The 21,504-nt window shown below is 46.0% G+C and overlaps 1 protein-coding gene across 11 annotated transcripts in view; it reads left to right on the top strand.

The window, feature by feature from the left end:
• The window catches only part of RASAL2 (RAS protein activator like 2), a 165,316-nt gene that overhangs the window by 128,846 nt on the left and 14,966 nt on the right, over positions 1 to 21,504 (top strand). For 9 of the 11 annotated variants that reach the window (XM_071435891.1, XM_071435889.1, XM_071435892.1 and 6 more), the window contains 8 exons: positions 8,040 to 8,193; positions 9,722 to 9,820; positions 10,593 to 11,147; positions 13,275 to 13,419; positions 16,030 to 16,174; positions 17,049 to 17,285; positions 17,945 to 18,146; positions 20,428 to 20,627. In XM_071435891.1, the coding sequence (XP_071291992.1) occupies positions 8,040 to 8,193; positions 9,722 to 9,820; positions 10,593 to 11,147; positions 13,275 to 13,419; positions 16,030 to 16,174; positions 17,049 to 17,285; positions 17,945 to 18,146; positions 20,428 to 20,627 (1,737 nt within the window). The remainder of the gene's footprint in view (positions 1 to 8,039; positions 8,194 to 9,721; positions 9,821 to 10,592; positions 11,148 to 13,274; positions 13,420 to 16,029; positions 16,175 to 17,048; positions 17,286 to 17,944; positions 18,147 to 20,427; positions 20,628 to 21,504) is intronic. The other 2 variants (XM_071435888.1, XM_071435886.1) reach the window with 1 other exon arrangement.

Below are 21,504 nucleotides of genomic sequence, written 5' to 3'. Positions count from 1 at the left end.
CATTCCACAGTAGCCCAGCAGGAGAAGTAGATAGAGTGAAAAATCAGCTGGCCTGTACTCGAGGCCACGGCAGGCTCCTGTGATTTGACATTGTTCAGTGCGTTTTCCCTTCTCCTTTAGCTGAGCTGCATTCATTAGTTGTATCTGTCATGCTGTGCTGCTTCAATCAATGGTGCTGCCTTCTCCATCTGAAAGGCAGACCATAAAATCACAGAGCTAGCAAGGCTGTGGATGTTGGAGGTCTGTTAACATCAGGAGTTACAGAAAAGCCTGCAGCTTACCAGATGTGACTAACCATCTAGATAGCCTTGCTCCTGTAGTCCACCCAGGCTGCTTTGATGCAAGTTTTCCTATAAATCTCTACTTTCGGAGTGTTGCAATGTGGCTATAATAGCAACTCAGTGAGCATAAGCATCTTCAATCATGCCACCAGGCAATCAAGTACCTGTTATTTTTGCCATTGTTTGAAAGCAGCTTTGCTTAAATTTTTGTAATGTGAAGATTTCTTTGCCATAAATAATCTGGTTGTCTTTCCTGAGCTTGGTACTCATGCTGGATTGCTTTTGTAGTGTCAGGGAAGCACTGTTGTTCTGGGAAAGCTAATAAATATAGCTATAATTAATTCCTATATATTTGGTTTAAGACATGATGTAACATTCAGCAAAGCTGCCTTCTCTTAAAAAGCAGATCCCCTTCTACTCCCTGCCAGTGTGGGCACAAATTTTCAACTAGACTGAAATGAAATGTGAATTTTCTTTGATGAAAATTCAAAAACTTGCATTAAATTCATGAAAGCACAAAAGCATAAAATCCAGGTACTTCTTCACATGGTGGCAATTACTGAACATAGAGCTGACTCTAAATTCATGAGGAGGAATTGCCACTCTCTCACCTTCTGTTCTCCCCCATTCTGTTTGAGCCTCTCAATCTGTGGCAGTGAGAACTTTCCTGTCCTGCCCTGGTGAGTCAGCCCTTTCCCATTTCAAGCAGGTGATTCTAGGTGATGTCATGGTGTTGCACAGGTTTTCAGGAGGACTGATAGCATCTCCCTTTTCTTGCTCTGACAAACACAAGAGCCCTGCCTTCAAAGAAAGTATTATACAGCTTTATAAATTAAAACCCTGCATGGATTAGAAGGAAATAGAGGCTGCTGTCACACTGCCTTTTCATGCTTTTGGGGTGTTTGGGGCCTGTCAAGAAAGTGGAGATTTTACAGATAAATACCTCTAAAATTCTGGACTAAGGAAGATTGGTTATCCTGGTGCACATCAAGATTTGGGATACTGTAACACTGCATGCCATGCTGCATGATGACAGAGGATGGATGCTTTCTGTTCAGAGTTGATTTAAAACAGAAGGGAGTTAGGAATGCTGTAGGGAGCAGGGATGGAGATGAGTTGCAGATTTTTTTGTAATCAGATTTTCTGTTTCAGCAGAAAGCAATTGGCCAATGTACCTTTTCTGGTTTTTAACTTTATTTCAGTGTGTCTGGGTTAGTGGGTAGGGAGAGGAGAGAGTTCTGGTGCCCCTCTAGAAACACTGATCAGCATCCAGGTGTCCTGTAGAATAAATCCATAACCTCTCAGTCTGTAATTCACATCCCTCCTGTTTCTCATACTCAGGTAGTTTGCTGGTGGTTTTTTGTACTTGAATATGTTGTCTTTACAAGCCACTGCTGTGGCAGGACTTAGACTGTGCTCCTTTGTGAGCCAGGGCAGGTGGGAGTGAGGCTCTTTAATGTGTGGCCAGTGCAGCATCCCACCAGGTGCCAACAACTCTCACCATGAGGGAACCTGGCACCGTGTCACTGTGGCATCTTTCACAGCTTTTCCAGCCTGTTTCCTCCTGCTTCCTTTGGGCTTTTCAACTCACACATTCATCTGTAATGTTTTCTCAGTGTCCATAATATATAAAACATGTTTAAAAAGCATGAAAAAAGACTTAAGGAAAATGTTGTTTGAAAGGAGAGACCAAATGAATATTTCCAGTTTGTGGCCAGGAATTTGAGGGTATCTGCAAGAGGACCAGCAGTTTTGTTTACAGAGAGGGAGAAAAGATGATTGTGACTGGCTGCATATGGTGTCAGTGACTGCAGCAAAGCTCTGCAGACAGCTGGGAGGGCTTTGCCCTGTTGGGATTTACTGCCACGTGGGAATCCTCCTGCTTTGCTAAAAGTCATTTTATGGCATTATGAGCCAGTGGCAGCGGGGCTGGGAATGGGCTCCGGCAGGGCACAGGGAAGCAGGTAGCCATGGCTCTGGGCTTCATGGTCAAAAGGTACCACTCCTCCAGCCACAGCTTCTTCTACTTTGGGTGAGTTCCAGTTCCTCCCTCCTTGCCTCTTTGCAGTGAGAAAATAGCAGGGCTCGTGTAAATCATAGAAGCAAATCCCGCCGTGTTTTTCAGGTTCGCTCTAATTTAACGCCGGTTTTTGAAAAAAAGGGTGGGGGATTTTCACCCTGATTTAGCTGTCAGGATGGAAATTTGTGTTACACAATGCCTTATTAAGGCTTGACTCACTCCCAGCTTGCATTCATTCAGCATATCTGTAGCTATCAGCACTCTGGAGTGTGGGGAAAGGGGAGGGAGGAGTGGTTTGTTTCTGGAGGGATGCCTCACTCCTGCTTTGGTGAACGTATTTCTTTCAGCAGTTGTTTGGTTTTTCACTGAGACCTGAACAGGACCCCAGCATTTGTCACAGACCTTCCCCTTAGTGCTGGGCTGCTCTCTCCCACCTGCAAGCTCACTTGACCCCTTTATAAATAGATATTTCCTAATGGCTGATGCTTCTCTGCAAAGGCTCCTCCATGAAGCATTCACCTTGAGATTAGTAGGGAAATGAAACTGCATCAATTAAGCATTTCTAGTCCATCAAGACAAACCAATTGGAAACGTTAATAGCAGAGACCAGAGGAGAGAGGAGAACTCTCCTGCTGTGAAATTCAGCAGTCTGCTTGGCTGAGCCCTGAGAGGTGTCTGCTAGACAAGCTGTGATCTGCAGGGAGAGCAGGCAGGCAGGGAAGGGCTTTGCAAATCCAGGATTCAAACAATGAGGCTTTGGGTAGGACTTTGCCAGAAAAGACCAGAATCTCAGTGGAAGACTAGAACAATATACTCAGAAAAACCCAGTGTTTAATCACACCTGAGAGTAACCTTGCAGATAAATAAGTTACCTTAAGTTTCTGATTAAAAAAAAAAATTAATAATAAAACTGGTTAGACTTGTAGAATTGTTGACCAAGTAATAGGATGTTCAGATAATTGGCAGTTGGAAAATGAAGAGGGGTGTGGTGCCTACAAAATGAGCATTTGGACAGGGAAAATCCTGGTGCTGCAGCACGGGCAGAGCCGGGTGAATTGCAGGTGATGCTGGAGACGGTAGGGTCCCGTTCCACGGGGCTGGGAGCTGGGAGAACAGCAGAAAATTCTCTACATTACAGTCCAGGCTCTCCCCTGTGACTTTGCAGAGTGGCTGAGTATTGAATTCGACTTTCTGCTCTCGGGGAGTGCCTCCCAGCACATGGGGATTGCTGGAATGATTTGAAGCACGCAGACGAGCAGCTTGGTGTAAGGCAATTTGGAGACTTGGCTGCAGCTGGGTGCTCGGGCTGAGTTCTTTCCTTTCACACCAATTTGGTAAAGGAAAGTTCATTTTTAAACTTTTTTTTTTTCAAATCTTCTGGATTATTGATGTCCACAGGCTTGTTTTACAAGTAATATAGAGCTCTCCCTGGTAAGCTCGGTAATTGGAAGTCTTTTGTGCCTTGTAGGTTGGCTTTTAAATAGGTCAAAATCAGCAGGAGAGCTTCATAACCAGAGCAATTAGGATTTTAACCCTTTATTCTATGTGCCTTATAGACAGTAGAATATAATAGAACTTTGCTAATAGGCTGCTGTGTGCCATGGGCAGCCACTGAAAGCCAGAGGTTTCCAGTTCCCGGCTTACAACCGAGATTTTCCTGTCATGGAAAATTACTGAATTATGGTGTGCAAGGAGAAAGGGTCAGCTTGGGGCTAGGCCGGCAAGATGGAGTGGTTGGAGAGCTCTTTTCCAGTGGCAGTTGCATGCTGCTGCCAGGTCAGTGGTTTAGGGCATTGTCTGGGCTCTGATTTACAAGGAAGTGATGCAGCTCTGAAGACCAGTACTCCAAAACATGTGAAAAGAGGTGAGAAGTTTAAAATGCTCCCTGACATGCTCCTCCTCTGTTTTTCCTGTGGGAAAGAAATTATGGAGAATATATAAGAATTATTTGGTGTCTTGATAACTGTTTGAACTCCCATGTAGTTCCTTTGCAATCACTGTTGTTTACAGACATAGACAGAAAAAGCAACAGGATGAAAAGTTGATCATGGGAGGTTAGTTGTAATTTAAAACAGGATTTGTGTTGGTAATGGAGCTGTTTAACAGAAACAGATTTGTACAAACAACCCTTCCCCCACTTTTTGCATGTGTGATCTTCCTGTTTACAGTAATCTGCTTCCCTGGGATTACCTCTCTGCTGACAGAGTCTGAGCAATGCTCATTTTCCCAGTAGCTTCCTACCTAATACAGGAAGGACCCTGTTAATCCAGCCCCTTTGCTGGACACTGGGACATGAATTAGTGGCATCTATGGCAAAAGGAAGCCAGCAAGCAATTTTCTTTCCTTTTTACAGATTCAGCATATCAGATGAGGCTTTAAAGCAGCAGAGAAGTATTATTTCTGTATAATTATTGCCTGTATTGATTGGGATGCTGCTGATACAGGCACAAGTCAAAGATTTGCTTTGCAGATCTATCAATAGATGAAATCTATGCTGTGGTGCTCACAAATGCATGTACTTGTGTTTGTAAATGCATGTGGTTGCATCTAACCAACAGCTTTAGGACGTTCTGATGTTTGTGGAAGATAAAGTGCCAGTTCTAAGCCACTTCATCAGTTTATTGAGCTGTTTTAAATATGGTAACTTCAAAGGACTGCTGGAACAGACTGACATTTGTCTGCCACAGGACCTTGAGTCAACAAAACTACCAGTGCTCCAGCTGCTCTGCAGCAAACCCAAATGCTCACAGCCCACTAGTCAGAAGAGCAGTGGAGCAGCAGAGATGCTCCTAAAAGGTGTGACTTGCAAGATGGGATGTGCAGGCTTGGAGTACATCTGCTGTGTGTACCTGCCTTTGCCCCTGCCCTGTTCCCAGAGGCTGTTTGGAGGTTTTCCTGGAAGATTCCTTGCTCTCTCACATTGCCTTTAATGTCTGGATCTCATCAAAGCTCTCGGAAAGGACAAGGGGGAACTTCTCTGTCTGGGAAGGTCACCTTAGCCATGCCTGCAGAGCTGCCTCCCTAATCTCCTTAGGGGATGCTGTGCCTTGGCAACCCAGGAGCAGGCAGGAGCCTCTCCTGGCCCTGTGGGGTGGGAGCTTTGCTCACCAAGGAGGGAGCTTTGCTCACCAAGGAGGGAGCTTTGCTCACCAAGGAGGGAGCTTTGCTCACCAAGGAGGGAGCTTTCCTCACCGTAGCTGTGGCTGCTCTCCTGGCCCCAGCCTATCTGCCTGGCACGGTGTTCCTCTGAAATCTGTAACCTGAGGCTTGAGGAAGAGCTCCTGCTGGATTTGTTTGTGCCTTTCTTCCTCTCTGGGCAGGATTTGTTGTGTGAGATGTAGCAGGGAGCAGGAGGTTTGGAGGGAAGGGCTGTGGCATGAGGCACCGCTATGATCTGGAGATGCTCTGCTAAGTGGCTCTACAGTTGTTTTGTGTAGGTCTGCTCACCTTGTCTTGCTCCAAGTGCAGCCTCTGCCTAACTGGAAATTGCTACATATCTTTTTTTTTCTTTTTTTCATCCTTTCTTTGGTAATTATTTCTCTTTCTCTCCTCTTCCCCCTCTCTGTGCTCAGTCCATGCTTTCCTCCACTGAGTGGGTGCTGGCTGCAGGCTCCCAGTACTTTGTAAGGACAGGAATTGCTCAGTTTGAGGCAGGGACAGAAGCCAAGTGACCTCAGCAGTGCTTTCTTGAGAGGAGAAATTAGAGAGGGTTTTGCAGAGATGACATTAGAGTGGTGTATTGTGGTGTGTTTATTTTAGACTTGCCCTACCTTAACTGCAGCAAGTGCTCAATTATACATGGCTGAGGTTTGGGTTTGCCTTGGTTCAGCTGCTGCTGGAACCTGTTAGAACAAAGCACAGCACAGCCAAGGCTCCTACCAGGGCTGCTGCTTTGCATCTGAAATCTGTCTTTGGAATATTCCTCCCATCAAAGGGTTCTGCTGCCTGCACTCAGGTCATTCAGTATATTAAATGGGAACAAAGTTCTCCCTCGCTGTTTAATAAATCTGATCGTGTGTGAATCTGCTCCAATACCTGCAGCACTTCATTCCATACAAAAGAGCAGCTGGGTGAGCTCTGCTTGTTGCATTGCCTGGATCCTTTGTGGTACCCAAGGTTTTGTTAAGCAGCCTTCATTCAGATGTCTTTTCCAAATGTTTGGGGTTTTTTGCCTCTGAGTTCCCCTATAGAATTGCTCACAGGTAGGAGGAGTTTGATTTTGCTAAGGATAAAGAATGTGAGGAACTTTTTTTTTTTTTTGTATATGTGAGAGAAGTGTAGAGAAACGAGTTACTTTTCAAAATTAGGGAAGCTGTTAGAGGTAGCTGTGCTTTTCTTTCCTCTATAAATAACATTTTTTAACAATTTCCATTTGATACTGGGGACTGAATCAAAGAGGAAACGCTGTGAGGATGAGCACAGGAGCACTGTGTTTCTCTGAGTGGTGTGCAGAGAGCTGATGCCTCTCTGCTTCCACATCTGTTCCTTGTGCCCAGTCACACTTGCTGGATGGGCAGCCACATTTATGGACCTGCCTCAGGGATCACTGAGCACAGGGACTTCATGATCTTAACAAAAGCTAGACCTGCCAGGCCAACAGCTCCTTCTCTGCTAAGCTGGGACTCTGTGCTCTTCCTCCTTGCTGGTCAGCTGTGAAGGACTTGACTGAATTCCTGCCACAGGAAAAATAAGACGTGTCTGCATGTGATGTTTACCTTGAGATGGAAGCTGTGCCTCAGGTGTTATGTGACTGTTGCAGAAGCCTCTAGGGCAGGTTTGGAGGCAGAAGGAGAAGCCACATCACCTCTAAACTGGGCACATTTTGCAGTTCTGCTTGACAGCAGAGCTCCCCACCATGCACAAATGTTGCATTAAATCATATTGGGAGATTACAGAAAGGGTTAAAACACATTTGATAATGTCACTGTTGATTGCCAAGCTGTGGCATAGTGGAGGGAGGGAAGTGTCTTTGAGAAATGTTCAAGAACTGGTGGGGACAAAGAGAAAACTGCCTTGATAAAAAGATGCTGTGAATGTGGGAGATTTCAGCTCTGGCGGAGCTCAGGGATTTACAGGACAATGAGCTGGAAAGGAGAAGCAGTATGTGTTAGTGAGAAGTTAAAAGAGAAAGAAAGTATCCAAAAAAATTGGAAATTCAGGTTGGAAGAAGCAGCTGAAAAGGAAAATGCAAAATGACTAGTTTGAGCAATGGTGAAGTGGGATGGAATTGTGTGTGTTTTGTGTATTTGTGTATTTAGTGTAAAGGCTTTGAATGTTAAAAATCAAGTATATTGTGAAGGGTCATCTGCTCTAATGAATAATCCTCATTCTGCATTGGTTACAGATTTAGGGATCCATGTGCTCTTTGCTGCTAATACACAACATCTGTCTACTAATCTAGCTAGTAACAAGTATTTCCAGTATTACATCCAAAGCTACCTGTATGGGCCTTTAAAAAATTTCAGCAGTTAAGTTCTGAAATTTTTGCTGCTGTTCTTTCACTGACAGCTTGGCAGCTATAATTTCTAGGTCAGTGGGAATGGACTTCCTAGGCTGGATATTGCCTTGGGAGTCTGGGGTTGCTGGCCTAATGTTATTTTCATAAGGTTTGCAGACTAATTGTGGAAGTTGCTCTGAATAAGCACCGAGACAAGCTGCAGCTTTGTCTGGCATCTTGCCAGCTCTTTTTGGTAATTGTGAAAAAAACCAAGACATTTCCTTTCCTCCTTGTCCTCCAGACCACGTGAGCTGCCCAAGCTGAAGGAGTCCCGTTCCCATGAGTCTTTACTGAACCAAGCCAGCACCATAGAGACTCTGGACTTTGCAGCAGAAGAAGCAGTCTTTGTCAAACCACTTCACAACAGTATCCTTGGACGAGACTTCTGCTTTGAGGTAGGGACAGGCTCCAACACAGGCAGCTGCCATCCCCCTGAACCCTTGGGAATGCTGCTCCAGGACTGGGACTGGAAAACAGAGCAGCAGCCACTGCCTGGCTGAGGTTTGGGTGGGGGCTGTTGAGCCACCATGTGACTTTTGAAGTCCTTGAGGCTAATGGCATCAGTCACTCAACAGAGAGAAATCTTTTTCTAATTGAAAAATCTCTTCAGCTTAATAAGCATTTGTAGTGTGCATGCAAATGTATGGTTGATACATACAGCACAATGGATATGCAATAGTGAGTACATTAGCTGTGTGTTCACCCCTCCAAATTCACCTGAAATTGAATTTAGAAAAGTGACTGTAACCAAGAAATGAGCTCTCCAGTCAGAGCCCCATTCCATTAGCTCAGTGCTTTCAAGTTGCTGAAGGAGAAGCCTCAGTGGCTGAGGACGTGTCCGTGGCTCCGTGAAGCAGGATCCAAAGCTCCCTTTGCTGTTTCAGCAGAGGCTGCAGGCTGTGGCTCTGAGCTCTGCTCCAGACACAGGCACAGACTCTGTGTGAGCTCAGTCCTGCCATCACAGCTCCAGCAGGGCAGCCCTGTGTGTCTGCATGCAGCTGAGGCCACGTCACCTGTCGTGGCAGGGGCAGGTCACTCTGTCCTCAGCAGGATTAGTCAGATGTGTCTGAACTTCTGGAACAAAGATCTGTTTACAACTGGAAAATTCTGGCAGTAAACCAGCATATCAGGCTCTGGTCCCTCATGATGCATCCAGAAACTGTTCCTGTTTGCTTCAGCCTCATTCATCTGGTTGGAAACTCTTTGCAGCTTGCTTGGGCTTGGGGAGTTGGGTGGAAAACATTGGCAACAGCTTAGCTCTGAGGCTGTTGCCTCAAACTGCTTTGTAATTGTGAGCACAAATGAATGGAAAGAGTAAATGAGGCTTGTCAGGCCACGTAAGAGGGGAAGGAACCGAGGCGGTTCCCTGGTGTGGGAAAGCAGAGCTGTCAGGGCTGGAGCAGAGCACAACTCCCTCAGTTTGTTTAGGCTGTTGCTGTCTTTATGGACCCCTAGAAATATTTTGTTTTTACTGAAGTCATTATGGCCAGTGTGTTTTGCCTTATGCTAATGCATTGTCAGTTCTGTCTTTACACTGTCGGTAACCAAATCCTGTGTCCCTGGGCCTTCACAGGGAAATCAGCATGCTTTAATAGCCACAGATCAATTAACAACTCTTTAAAAGAAGAAAGATTAACTGGCTGATTAAAGCTTTGTTTAAAAGTCTTTAAGAGGAGCCTCTGGTGCTCTTAATTTTATATAAATTCTTTAGTTTCTCTAGTTTTATAGAACCTCAAACTTCTTTTGCTCTCTGCGTTTTGTGGGCCTTTTATCCTCTCTGCCTTCTAGGCCGCTGTATTTTTGCCTCCTTTTTTCAGATTTACTTTGTTACTCAAGCACTGTTTATCTTCCTCCTTGCTTTTTGCAGCCTCTTCCATGTCTCCCAGGCTTGCCTGAGCTCAGTCTGTCATTTATTCATTCCAGGTAACCTACTCCAAGGGCAGTAAATGCTTCAGTTGTTCCTCTGCAGCAGAGAGGGACTGGTGGATGGAAAACATACGCAGACTATCGCAGCCGATGAAGGTAAGGGGAACTGCAAAAATGAGATTAGCAGGGGAATGGAGGTGGGATGATTGGATTTTAGTCCAGTGTACCAGGCCTTCCCACAGATGCATCCTCAATTAATTTAGTCTGGGGAGCCGTCCGCTCATCCGTGTGCCTAAAGCTGCCCTGTGCTATTCCAGGAGTGCAGCAGGGCAGAGCTTTAATGAGTAAACACACACCAGCCTGCTTCCTGATCCCTGCCCAGTGCCAGCCTGGGATGCAGGCTGGATTCCTGAGGCCATGCACCTGGGAAAGATGTGGCATGCCTTCATTAGGGTCATGTTTTAATCTAGGAACCCAAAAAAAAACCAACATTAAACCAATTGGAGCTGGAGTGAGACAAGGAATCAAGTTATAGATCAGCTGGAAATGTCTGATAAGTCACTCCACAGCTGCAATCCTACCTTCCAGGGGCAGGATAACAGTGCTCTGGGGTTCCTCACCAGTCTGGCAGCTTTGGACAGGCCCTTGTGCAGAGTGTTTGTTTTCTAAAGCATTTCAGATACATCTTTTGAAGAAGAAAATTATTCCAACACTCTTGACATACAAAAGACAGCCCTTTGCCTCTGTTTTAGAAAATGTCAATTTTTCTAGAGATTCCAATTCTCTCTGGATCAGACTGTCTGATTCTGAATTCTGACTCTGTCCTTGCCTCAGACAGAAAAGGCAGCACCTTTGCTGCTGCTTCAGAAGATGGAATATTCAACTTTTAGGGGGTTTGAGTCAGAACTGATCTCTTTCTCCCGCACAGGACAATTGCCGTCGAGCTGAAAACGTGCTTCGCCTCTGGATCATAGAGGCCAAGGACCTGACCCCTAAGAAGAAATACTTCTGTGAGCTGTGCCTTGATGACACCCTCTTTGCCCGCACCACCAGCAAAGCAAAAGCAGATAACATTTTCTGGGGGGAGCACTTTGAGTTCTACAGCCTCCCACACATTCAGAGCATCACGGTTCACATCTACAAGGACGTGGAGAAGAAGAAGAAAAAGGACAAGAACAATTACGTAGGGCTGGTCAACATCCCCACGGCCAGCGTGACCGGCCGCCAGTTTGTGGAGAAATGGTACCCAGTGAGCACCCCCACAGCCAACAAAGGCAAGGCAGGGGGCCCCTCCATTCGCATCAAATCCCGCTACCAGACCATCACCATCTTGCCCATGGAGCAGTACAAAGAATTTGGGGAGTATGTTACCAGCAATTACGCCCTGCTGTGCTCCGTGCTGGAACCCGTGATCAGTGTCAAGAACAAGGAAGAGATGGCTTCTGCCTTGGTGCACATCCTTCAGAGCACTGGGAGAGCCAAGGTAAGCACAGCTGGCTCCTGCTGGAGTGACTCTGGCCACTGATAAGGGATTCCCGGTGGAAACTGGGGGGGCAACGACAATAAGCAGCAGCAGCAGCAGATGTTTGTTACCACATTCCTCTTCACAGAGAAAAGCAAGGCACAATTCTTCCCAAGGATTTCTAAGATTCACATTCTCTGAACCTCAGAGAAAGGGAAAACACAATTCTTATCACCTGCTGTGCCTGTTGTGCCAAAGTAGAATGCAATATGGAGATTGTTTATCCAAAGTGATGGTGTTTTGTTTCCTTGGCCTATCAGGGCCAAGTGTGTGTGGGGACTGTGGCTGACAGTCAAGAGATTCTGTGCAGTGTGAGCAGGTGTGTGCAGAGTGAGTGCTTGGCAGACTCAGTTTAGATGAAATGTTTATAGTACAGTATAACAAAGTAATTAATTAGCCTTCTGATATCCATGGAGTCCTCCTCATAATTCTCTCCCCTTGATCAGAGTCACCTCTGATTTACAATAGATGTTGTGTACAAAGTGTAAGCGGGAGGACTCTGTAACTTCGTGTTATTCTGAAAATCAGCACCTACCTTTGAGTGTCCTTTGCATTTCTAAAATCAGGATGTAGGTTAAGAGAGGAGTGAACAGGAGGTTGGTAAACTTCTATAAATAAATACCCACTGTACTACACTGAGCAGTGGGTGCTGGTGCTGAGTCAGCGCTGAGTCAGCGGATCAATGCAGCATCGATCTGGTCAGTGTTTGAACAGCCATTTGGGGGATCTGTACCGACTTAATGGTGATCCCACCTGCCCCAAGGATGCTCTTAGGGCTTCTGGGTGCACACTGGTTCCTTCAGATGGGTTGTGGGAGAGTGTCCTGCAGGTCATGGGAAGTTCTGGAAGCATTAGCCTGCATTGATTGATCTCTCTGGCTGCTGCTGCTGCTGGGTGAGTAGTGCCAGTGAATCCAGCTAGAGCAAGTAAAGCACAAATCAGAGGGATAGAGATGTGGAAGGATGGCTGCAGACAACACCCAAGGGACAGCCTCACCTAACTATTCCAGCAAAGGCCCTTTTCTGCTTGCTCCTTGGAAACATCTCTGTGACAGTGTGTGTGACAGGAACATGTTCCTTAAGTGATCTGATGAGAGAAGCTGGTAGCTAAGATTATGTTGAAACCCTGCTGGAAAACAGGCTCTGGATTGCTGCAATGCCTGCTGCAATAAGTTAATAAATTAGTGTTATAACTTGGCATTCCTGGTGTGTGAAGTTTTGAACCTCTATTTATGGGAGGCACAGGTGGCTCAGGCTGCCATAAAGCTCCTAAGAGGGTACTTCCAGCTCGTACTTCTGCTGATGGGGATACAGCTGGATGTTCCCACTTTGTGCCAGGTGAAAAGAATTCTTGTGGATTTTGTTGAAAAGGAACAGCAATAATGGACTGAAATCCAAGAGTACTAAATGTTGTTTACTCACATAAAGTTACCACTTGAGGAAATAAGTATTACTGTAGAATTAGACCCTATATCAAGAGATTATTCTCTGTATCAAGGCTTGCTGACAGTTCCTGCCTGAACAGTCTAATACATTCAAGTTAAGTCATGTAGATAACCAGCAAGTTGAATGTTAACTTCTTTTTTTCCAAATCCTAAAGCAGTCTTGGTTTGTGAATTTAATTTGTTAAGCCATTCTTCTTATTCAAATATCATCAGGCTCTAATAATTTGTGTGTCACTTCCAATTTGGATTTTTAAATCCATGTTTCTATGGAATATTGCTTATAAAGATAAGGATAAATATGATATCACAGTTTCTTTCAGCAGACAAAGCCTCTGATAAACAAGCTGCTGAGAGGTTCTGTTCTGGAGCTAAACTGAAACACAAGCTTGGCTATAAAGGTTTTTTTAGAGACTTTTGCTTCACCCTTTATAATTTGTGATTTATATCATTCTACAAATATAATAAACCCAAGAGGAGACCTGGCTATTTCCTCACTCCTTACTTCATGTAACAGCTGCACCCCTTGTCTCAGGCTGAGAAATTATTTATTATCCTGAAACATCCTTCCTTCTTGGCTTCTGCAGTTAGCCTGGCACAAGTGAGCTGGTTCAAATCACCTTTGCCATTTGACCTTTTTCCCTCAGGACTTCTTGACAGATTTGGTGATGGCTGAGGTAGATCGTTGTGCAGAACATGATGTCTTGATCTTCAGGGAGAACACACTTGCTACCAAAGCTATTGAGGAATACCTCAAGCTGGTAGGACAGAAGTACCTCCAGGATGCACTGGGTAAGAAACTCCATCTGCCACCTGTTTGCACAGCAAGGGCTGACCCTGAGCTGAGGCTGCAGCTGGGAATGTGGGATGGGAAGGAGCTGCACTCAGCCTGATGTCTCATTCCCAGATAGCACACTGTCCTGCTCTCCATGCCCTTCCTCCACAGGGAGGAGGGTGCTCTTTGCTGCCTGCAGGAGTAGCACCCAAGGCAAGGCAAGATTTGATGTAGCTCAGTCCCTCTTCAAGTTTGTATTACCATGTTCTGGTTTTCTGGGTAGCTTTCTTTTGTGTCTCTAGCGTGCTAAAGAGGTTTAACACTGCAATTTCTTTGTGAGCAATGGTGCTTGTTCCATCTGATATACAAACAGCTTGAAAAAGGGGTTTTGACACATAGTCCTTGGAGAGACAAGGCCAGGGAGTGAGGCTGCAAGGCTGCTGAGCATCCCAGGACAGGAGGTCAAGATGCATCCTGTCTGGGAAGCCTCTTCCCTGTGTTTATCCCTGCTCTTTATTCACTGACTCATTAAAACTCTCTGGCCATCCTGAGATCTCCTACTCCTTTCTCCCCACAGGGTCTTCATGCCCACTGTTACACGCCAGGGTGGACTCTGAAAATTTTGTTATTGTCCCCCCTCCACCAAAAGGTTCTGCTCTAGTCATAACCAGTGCCTGGGGAATTCCTGGCCACACAAAGTCAGCAGCAAAGGGCACCAAACCCAGGCTGGCTGCCTCACACAGCCTCACCACAGTCGGGTTTCAGCCGCTCCACACAAATCTTCCTTCTCCACAGTTGCACAATGAGCCACCCACCCCCTGTTGTTTCTGGGATGAAGAAAGCTTTGGAAATTGATACAAGAGAAACAAGATCAGGCCAAAGCCAAGTCCCACACCACATCCTTTCACAAAAAGGGGAAAAAAAGCCAAGCTGCTTGCTTTCCCAGCAGTCTCACTTGTCCTCAGCAATCCCAGACACTGGCAAGGCATCAAGGAGATAGCTGGCTAAATTAGTGCTCCAAGGGTCACTGCAGTCAGCTCTGGGATTACATCCAGTTGGGCCATTTCTGGAGTGTAATGAGCCTGTTCTGGTAGTCTTATTCTCCTGGGTGGGACCACTGAGTGTAAGTCACCGCTGTAGGCTCTCACCTGGTACAGAGAAACGAGCAGCCTGGTGCTTTGTGCTGTCCTTCCCAGCAGGCTGAACATCAGCTGTGGGACCACTCCATTACAGCTGACTGTAAGCTCCTTAATGTGCAGTAATTGCATAAAATATTCTAACATTAATGACTTCTAATACATCATTTAGCACTGAGTGATAAGATGGTAAATCACAGGCAGGAGAGATGGAAAATGCCCCTAAGGCTGTCCAGCTTGTCTGCAGCTCAGGGCAACTTCACTCATGACAATATCCCCATCTAATTCTTTGTCAGGTTTTAAATGTCATTTTACTCAGCTGCCCTGTTCTTTGAAAGGATTAATGACACTGTGGTTGGTGTTAGCAATGTAACATGTCTGGAAGGGAATCTTATATCTGATTATAGCAGGGTCTTTTGGGCCACAAAGAGTAAGTTTCAAATATGTTTAAGGATAAAAAATATTATCCAGTAAACAAGAGTTAAAACAGAATTGGCTCAACAAAAGTGACGCCAGCAGTTTTGCAAGTAAGCAAAAATTAAGAAAATGTGCCTGCTTTGCTTGCAACAACACCAAGCTGAGATTTGGGAAGGGGCTGAGAGGTATTTAAGGGGTTTTAGGAAAGCAAAGGCTGAAAACAAACCCCTTTTCCACAAATAAACCTTGTGTTAGCTTAGAGCCAGTGAGATCATCTGAGGAGATGAACTTGAAAGACCTTGAATCATTAAACCAGTGAATAAAGGGTTTTTCCTAGTGAACACCCAGCAGCTTAAAAATCACTTGGAATGCCTGCATATAGAGGAGGGAAACCACTGAGTAGCTCATTCCAGTCTGTCAAACAAAGCCAGCTTCATGTGGTTTGTATGTGAGCAGTTTCTGTTGTGATGCTGAAAGGGAAGGGTGACAGAAATGCCAAGGAGCTTGAAGATGCAGGCCATAAAAACGCTGTAAGGTGTTGATATAAGAGGTTGAGAAAGTCAGCAGCATCTAGCTAGGGCTTGGGTATTACTCCTATTCAAGAGCAAGGTGACACTTTTTAAAATTAAAAAAAAGGGCAGCTTTAGCAATAATATAAATAAATATCATTGCCAGAGCATTTTCTGGGGAAATTATGAAGACAAATAACACACAGCTTCATTCCTAGGACTGTGGATAATTTCATAGTTGATAACACTGTTTGAATACCAAGTCAAATCCTCCTCTCTAGGCCATAAGGGAAGTGCCTGTAGGGTTGCTAAGCAGAGCCATCCTGTTTTTGCATCTGTGCTTGGGGACACAAGGGCACAGGAGGCTGCAGCATCAGAGCCCAGGCTGTGCTCTGTTGGGAAAGGGCTGGGAGGAGTGTCCCCAACAGCTGGTGTCTGGAGGCTGAGCTGCAGACACCCAGAGCAGGACAGGCAGTTCCAGGGAAAGACATAAGCAGGATTTAAAGGTGTGTCAAGTAGGCTTTTCTTGTAACTACCCTGGTTCCTTCCTCTTCCCTTTTTCCAGGGGAGTTTATCAAGGCTGTGTATGAGTCAGATGAAAACTGTGAAGCAGATCCCAGCAGGTGCTCACAGAGTGAATTAGCAGATCATCAGTGCAACCTGAAAATGTGTTGTGAGCTGGTCTTCTGCAAGATTATCAATTCCTACTGGTAAGGCACCTTCCTTCCCTCCCTTTGTCCCTCTTTGCTCAGGGGTGCCTGTTCCTCCTCTGAGGGTGAGGGAGCAGCAGTGGGACAGGGAAGGAGCACAGCCCCTTCCATCCTCCCAGGCTGCCTTTGTGCCCTCTCCTCACTGCCTCCAGATTGCAGGTGGAACCTGTGCCCAGACTGAGGGGTCCCAGCCCACAAACCACACCTCCCCAAATCCCCTGCCAAGGGAGCACATACTGAGAGTGGCTGGATAAGGAGGGAATAAAGTCAGAAGATAATAGCTTAGCTTGGACTTGGCATAAAAAGCTGCAAGTTTTGATGTGTACAGAAGAGTTTTAGACCCTTCAGATATGTGGAATTGAACAGGAAATCACAGGGAGGAAGCACTGGCAGGGAGATTTCTATTCATCTCTGTTTCTGAGTAGCAGTGGAAGAAGAGGGGCCTTTCTGCTTTGGCATGAGGCAAAGGCATAATATTGAGAGCTTAACAAGCAAGGTAAAACTGTCAGATATGGAGATGAGCTCAGTTTGGCTCGTTTGTTTTCAGTATTCTAATAGCCTGTTTGCTCCAGGGTAGCAATGGATAAGTAGTTCTAGCTTGCAAATCAGCCTGTCTGGAAATGGCTTCACTTAACACAGATGAACAAGGGGTGCTTTAAAGACTACTTAAGTGCCACCAGATTAAATGGGGATCTATGAATAGAGGCTTAATGACATTACCTAGCCTAGAGAGAAAGAGGAAAAAAGGGGAGGTAAAAAAAGATGTTTTCTCACAGATAAAGTGTTTTGGGTGACTGATCGCCAGTTCAACTTTTTGCATCTCGTTGCCAGTGCAATTTTATTTCCCTTTTTTTTGTTTTCTTTTGCTTTTCAGCGTGTTCCCTCGCGAGCTGAAGGAGGTGTTTGCATCCTGGAAGCAGCAGTGCCTGAACAGGGGCAAGCAGGACATCAGTGAGCGCCTGATCAGTGCCTCGCTGTTCCTGCGTTTCCTGTGCCCTGCCATCATGTCCCCCAGCCTCTTCAACCTGATGCAGGAGTACCCTGATGACCAGACCTCCCGCACGCTCACCCTCATCGCCAAGGTCATCCAGAACCTCGCCAACTTTGCCAAGTAGGTGCTGCCAGGGGAACCAAAACCTGCAGCGTGCCCCATTCCTGGCTGTGCTCACAGGCAGCTGCTTCTGTGGCAGACTGAAAGCAGATTTAGCGCAGGGGGAATCTTCTCACTTGGGTGTGAACACTTGAGACACGTCAGATAAATTCTCCTTACGTGCAGACTGGAGTGTGCTGAATTCTGTGGAGGGGACACAGCATAAAACTATGCACTACCATGATAGTGTCCATGCTGTTTCAAAGGGAAAGAAGATCCTTGCTGTTTCAAGGATCATGATTTTCATGTTTTCTCCCTCCAGAATTCTCAGCTGAATGATACAAAGGGCATAGCACATCTCCTACATGGGAGGAGAGAAAGAGTATCTGTGGGAGGGAGCAGGGAGAGCTGTGATTTGTAATATAAACTGTGAGGTAGTAGTATTTAAATAAGTACAACAAAGCAGTGTATCTCTTAAATTGTCCATGTGGTTTTTTCCCTCCAAGACTTCAAAATCTTCAGATTTTGATTTTTTTTTTTTGTTTTTTTGGAAGATATTCCAAATCTTCAGGAAGGCAGGTCTAAAGTAAAGAGTTTAAGTCATTGTCTGTAAGCACTTGTACTCTGTATATTGTGTGGAGGTTATTGACTGGGTTTCCCCCCACCTCCCTTTCCTGCAGGTTTGGTATTAAGGAAGAGTACATGGCCTTCATGAATGAGTTTTTGGAACACGAGTGGGGAGGAATGCAGCGTTTTCTGAGGGAGCTCTCTAACCCAGATACCATCTCCAACATGCCTGGATACGACGGCTACATCGACCTGGGCAAGGAGCTCTCGGTGCTGCATTCCCTCCTCTGGGAGGTTGTGTCCCAGCTTGATAAGGTAAAGCTGTTTGGAGGCCCTGGAAGGTGAATACAGGGATGGTTCCATGGCAACAGCAAACACTGGGGAGTACCAGGGGAAGGCAGGAGCTTTGGAGGGGAATGTGTGATGGTGCTGTTTCACAGCTGCTCCTTCTGGGATTTCGGATCAGGGCCTGCAGCAGGGTGTGTGAGGTGGTTGGGCTTCAGCAGCCCTGCAGACCCTTTGCAGAGCCTTTAGGAAGGTCAGGTGCTGAGGGATTGCTTGGAAGTGGACCTGAAATCCCTGGGCAGCCGGTCCTGTCTCATAAGTGAGGCATTTGGACAGGAAAAGGCCACATTTGCTGTGCCTTGTGGTGCTTTGCTGCACAGCAGGCCCTCCCCTGGTTCTGATGGAGGATGAGTTGGCCCTGTGGAGCTGTTCTCATCAAGAGCCCGATCCAAAGCCTGCTGAGATGCTCTCATTTCCGTAGTCTTTGGTTTTGGCACACAAGGAATGCCGTGTAAGAGGCTGGATCTGCTCCGAGTGCCATCCTGCAGCAGAGCAAGATGCTTTCTGCTGTGCCCTGGGCTGGGCTCGTGTGCAGTGTCCAGGTTCTGTTCTTCTGATCTCAGCAGACACCACCAGCAATGAGCACTGCTTCCATTTAGCTATAGAAGCAGCAAAGACAGAGCTTTGATCTTCCTTGGCTATGTGGGTTTGCAGGAACCAAAATCATTAAAATCTTGATAGCAAAGGTAGCTGATAAGGCCCAGAAAAGCTGAACTGAGTGTTTTTATTTTTTTAAGTGCTTGGAACTGTTCCATACTTCAATTTTTAGAGGTGCATTATTTTGTCCATGTTCCATGTATATTATTCTTTCTTTTGAAACTGGAGAAGTAAGGTGAATAGCAATGTACTCAATTTTTATTGCATTAGGGTTTGCCAAAGTAGTTACTGGTTGTGTATCTATTTTTTCACTGTACATTACTTAAAAGAAAAAAACAAAAATCTGAGCTTGTTGTGTCAGAGTAAGTTGAAGTGCCCTTGACTCAAAAAGACAGTCTGTATATTAATCTTAGTTTGATAATAAGTTATGATGTTGTTTTTCAATTTACCTCATCCATGTAGACAGTGTAGATTCCAAATGTATGGATCTGCATGGCCCTTTCTGTAGGTTACATGTATGGATCTATCCTAGCAGGCCCTTGGGAGCTGGTACAGTGGTTTCCTAAAAAGAGAATTAAGGGGTAAAGTTACATGCATTATGGCTTTACTGTAGGGAATGGCTGGGAAATAAGGAGAGGAGCCACCTTGGAGATTTTAATAGCCACAGTGCTGTATGAAAGTGTCTTTAAAGAGACCTTTCTCTGGAGCCAAACTGGCTGAATACCTGCTTATGGGGAAAACAAGGGTATCTTTGAGAAGAACATTGATTTTGTAGCAGAATTTTAATTTTTTAATAAATCTGCAGCTCCTTCACCTTCTTCCTGCAGTCCCAAGAGCCTGGAGATGCCCTGTAGCTGATCTCCCAGCAGTGGCCCAAAGGGGTGAGCAGCCAGGGCCTGGAGGAGCAGCCTTCCTTGCTGAAGGCCAGCTGCTCTTACCCTCAGCCTGGCCAGCACTGAGCTAACCTGTAATTGGAGCCACACATTTCATCCCATGCTGATGGGGTGATACTGGGATGAGGATCACTGATGCTCTCATGCAGTTCTTTTTCAAGTTTGGGTAGGGAAGAATGGCTTAATTAATTGTTGATAACGGTGCGAAAGGAGATGGCATCCATGCAGGATACCAAAACTGAAAGGCTTATGAAATGAAAACCTTCCCTTTCCCCATCACCCTCAATCCTCTCATGATCCCCTCATCTGTTGGCATGCATTTCCTTTACCACATGACCCCCTTTGCCTGGAAAGTCCCCCCCACCAGCTGAATCTGTAGCCTTTGAATGCCCTTCAATGAGCAGATGCCGTAGTTTTCACTTTGACTTCACCCACCCGGGACACAGTGTGCTTTGCATGATAGTTTTGCATTGGAATGGCAGTAGTTTTGTTTTATTGAGCATGATTTTTATTTTTTGGGGGTCAATCCTAATTTCTTTTCTATTTCCTTTTCTTTCCTCAATGTCTGCTGCACCCCGTTTCGTCTCCTCCATCCATCTGGTCGCCGTCGTTGCGCTGCTCCATAACACTGCATTCCGATCCTGGCACACCCGCACACAACCACCCACCCTCCTTCCTTCCACTCCATCCCTCCGCCTCTGTGCATCGGTACCAAAAAAATCACAAACCCGCCGGATGTCGTGGTGCTTGTATCCAATTAGGGTGAAAATTCCTTCCTACAGGCAACCGTGGCAAAACTGGGACCTCTCCCCCGTATTCTTGCGGATATCACAAAATCCATGACCAGCCCCACACCCACGCAGCAGCAGCTGAAGCGTTTCACGGAGCACAGCTCCAGCCCAAACGTCGCTGGAAGTCTCTCCTCGGGACTTCAGAAGATAACTGAGGACCCCAGCGATGGGTACGTCCCAGCTGTGGGGTTGTAAAGCTGTGAGGAGTTGGAAGGAGATGATCTTTGAGGTCTCCTTCCAGCAAAATCCTTCTGTGGTTCTGAGGGTTGGGGGCTTCATCACCTGAGCTGTGGAATGGGGCCTCTCTCACAGGGAATAGACCATCCCAGTAAGAGGTGCACAAGGTGGCACTGGGCACCTGGAGCTTTGGACTTACCCAGGACTCAACCACATCTCTGGGAGTCAGTGACTTGAGCTGATAAAAAAACCAGTTCTGTGATTTACTGCCAGCCTGAGTGCACAGTCAGCCATGGTGTTTCCTTCTGGCCATCAGGCTGCTAATGGAAAAACTGAGCTGTAGGTGAAATGTATTGCCTGTGGAACAGCAGAAGTAGTCCCTCCTGTGTTTTATGCAGCATTTCTCACACTGTAACAGCTGTTAATCTGGAGCTGTGACATGGCAGAGCTGCCAAAGGGCTCAGCTGCTGCAGTACCTGTGCTGTCAGGTACAAGGGCCAGTTTGGCACGTGCCCCCTGAGCTTATATCCAGCTCTGAAGGAGCCTTCACACAGCTCCTGCTGAATTTTAAGACCTCCATAATACACAGAATCATTCAAGTTGGAAAAGCCCTCTAAGAGTCTCAAGTGCAGCCATTCGCCCTGCACTGCCAAGGCCACCGCTAAACCATGTCCTCATGTGCCACATCTCAACACCTTCCAAGGATGGTGACTCCAGCACTGCCTGGGCAGCCTGAGCCAGTGTTGACGATCCTTTGGGTGAAGAAATGGTTCCTGGTATCCAATTTAAAAACCATCCCTGGCACTACTTGAGGCGATTTCCTTTTGTCCCATCTCTTGTAATGGCAAAGGGTTAAATGGCATCTGAAGT

This window comes from Agelaius tricolor, unplaced genomic scaffold (genome assembly GCF_023055355.1).
Source record: "Agelaius tricolor isolate 1412-34295 unplaced genomic scaffold, bAgeTri1.0.p SCAF_11, whole genome shotgun sequence".
In the NCBI taxonomy this organism is placed as follows: domain Eukaryota; kingdom Metazoa; phylum Chordata; class Aves; order Passeriformes; family Icteridae; genus Agelaius; species Agelaius tricolor.
Note: the sequence above shows the minus strand (reverse complement) of the source record. Positions and strands in the feature narration are given on the sequence as shown.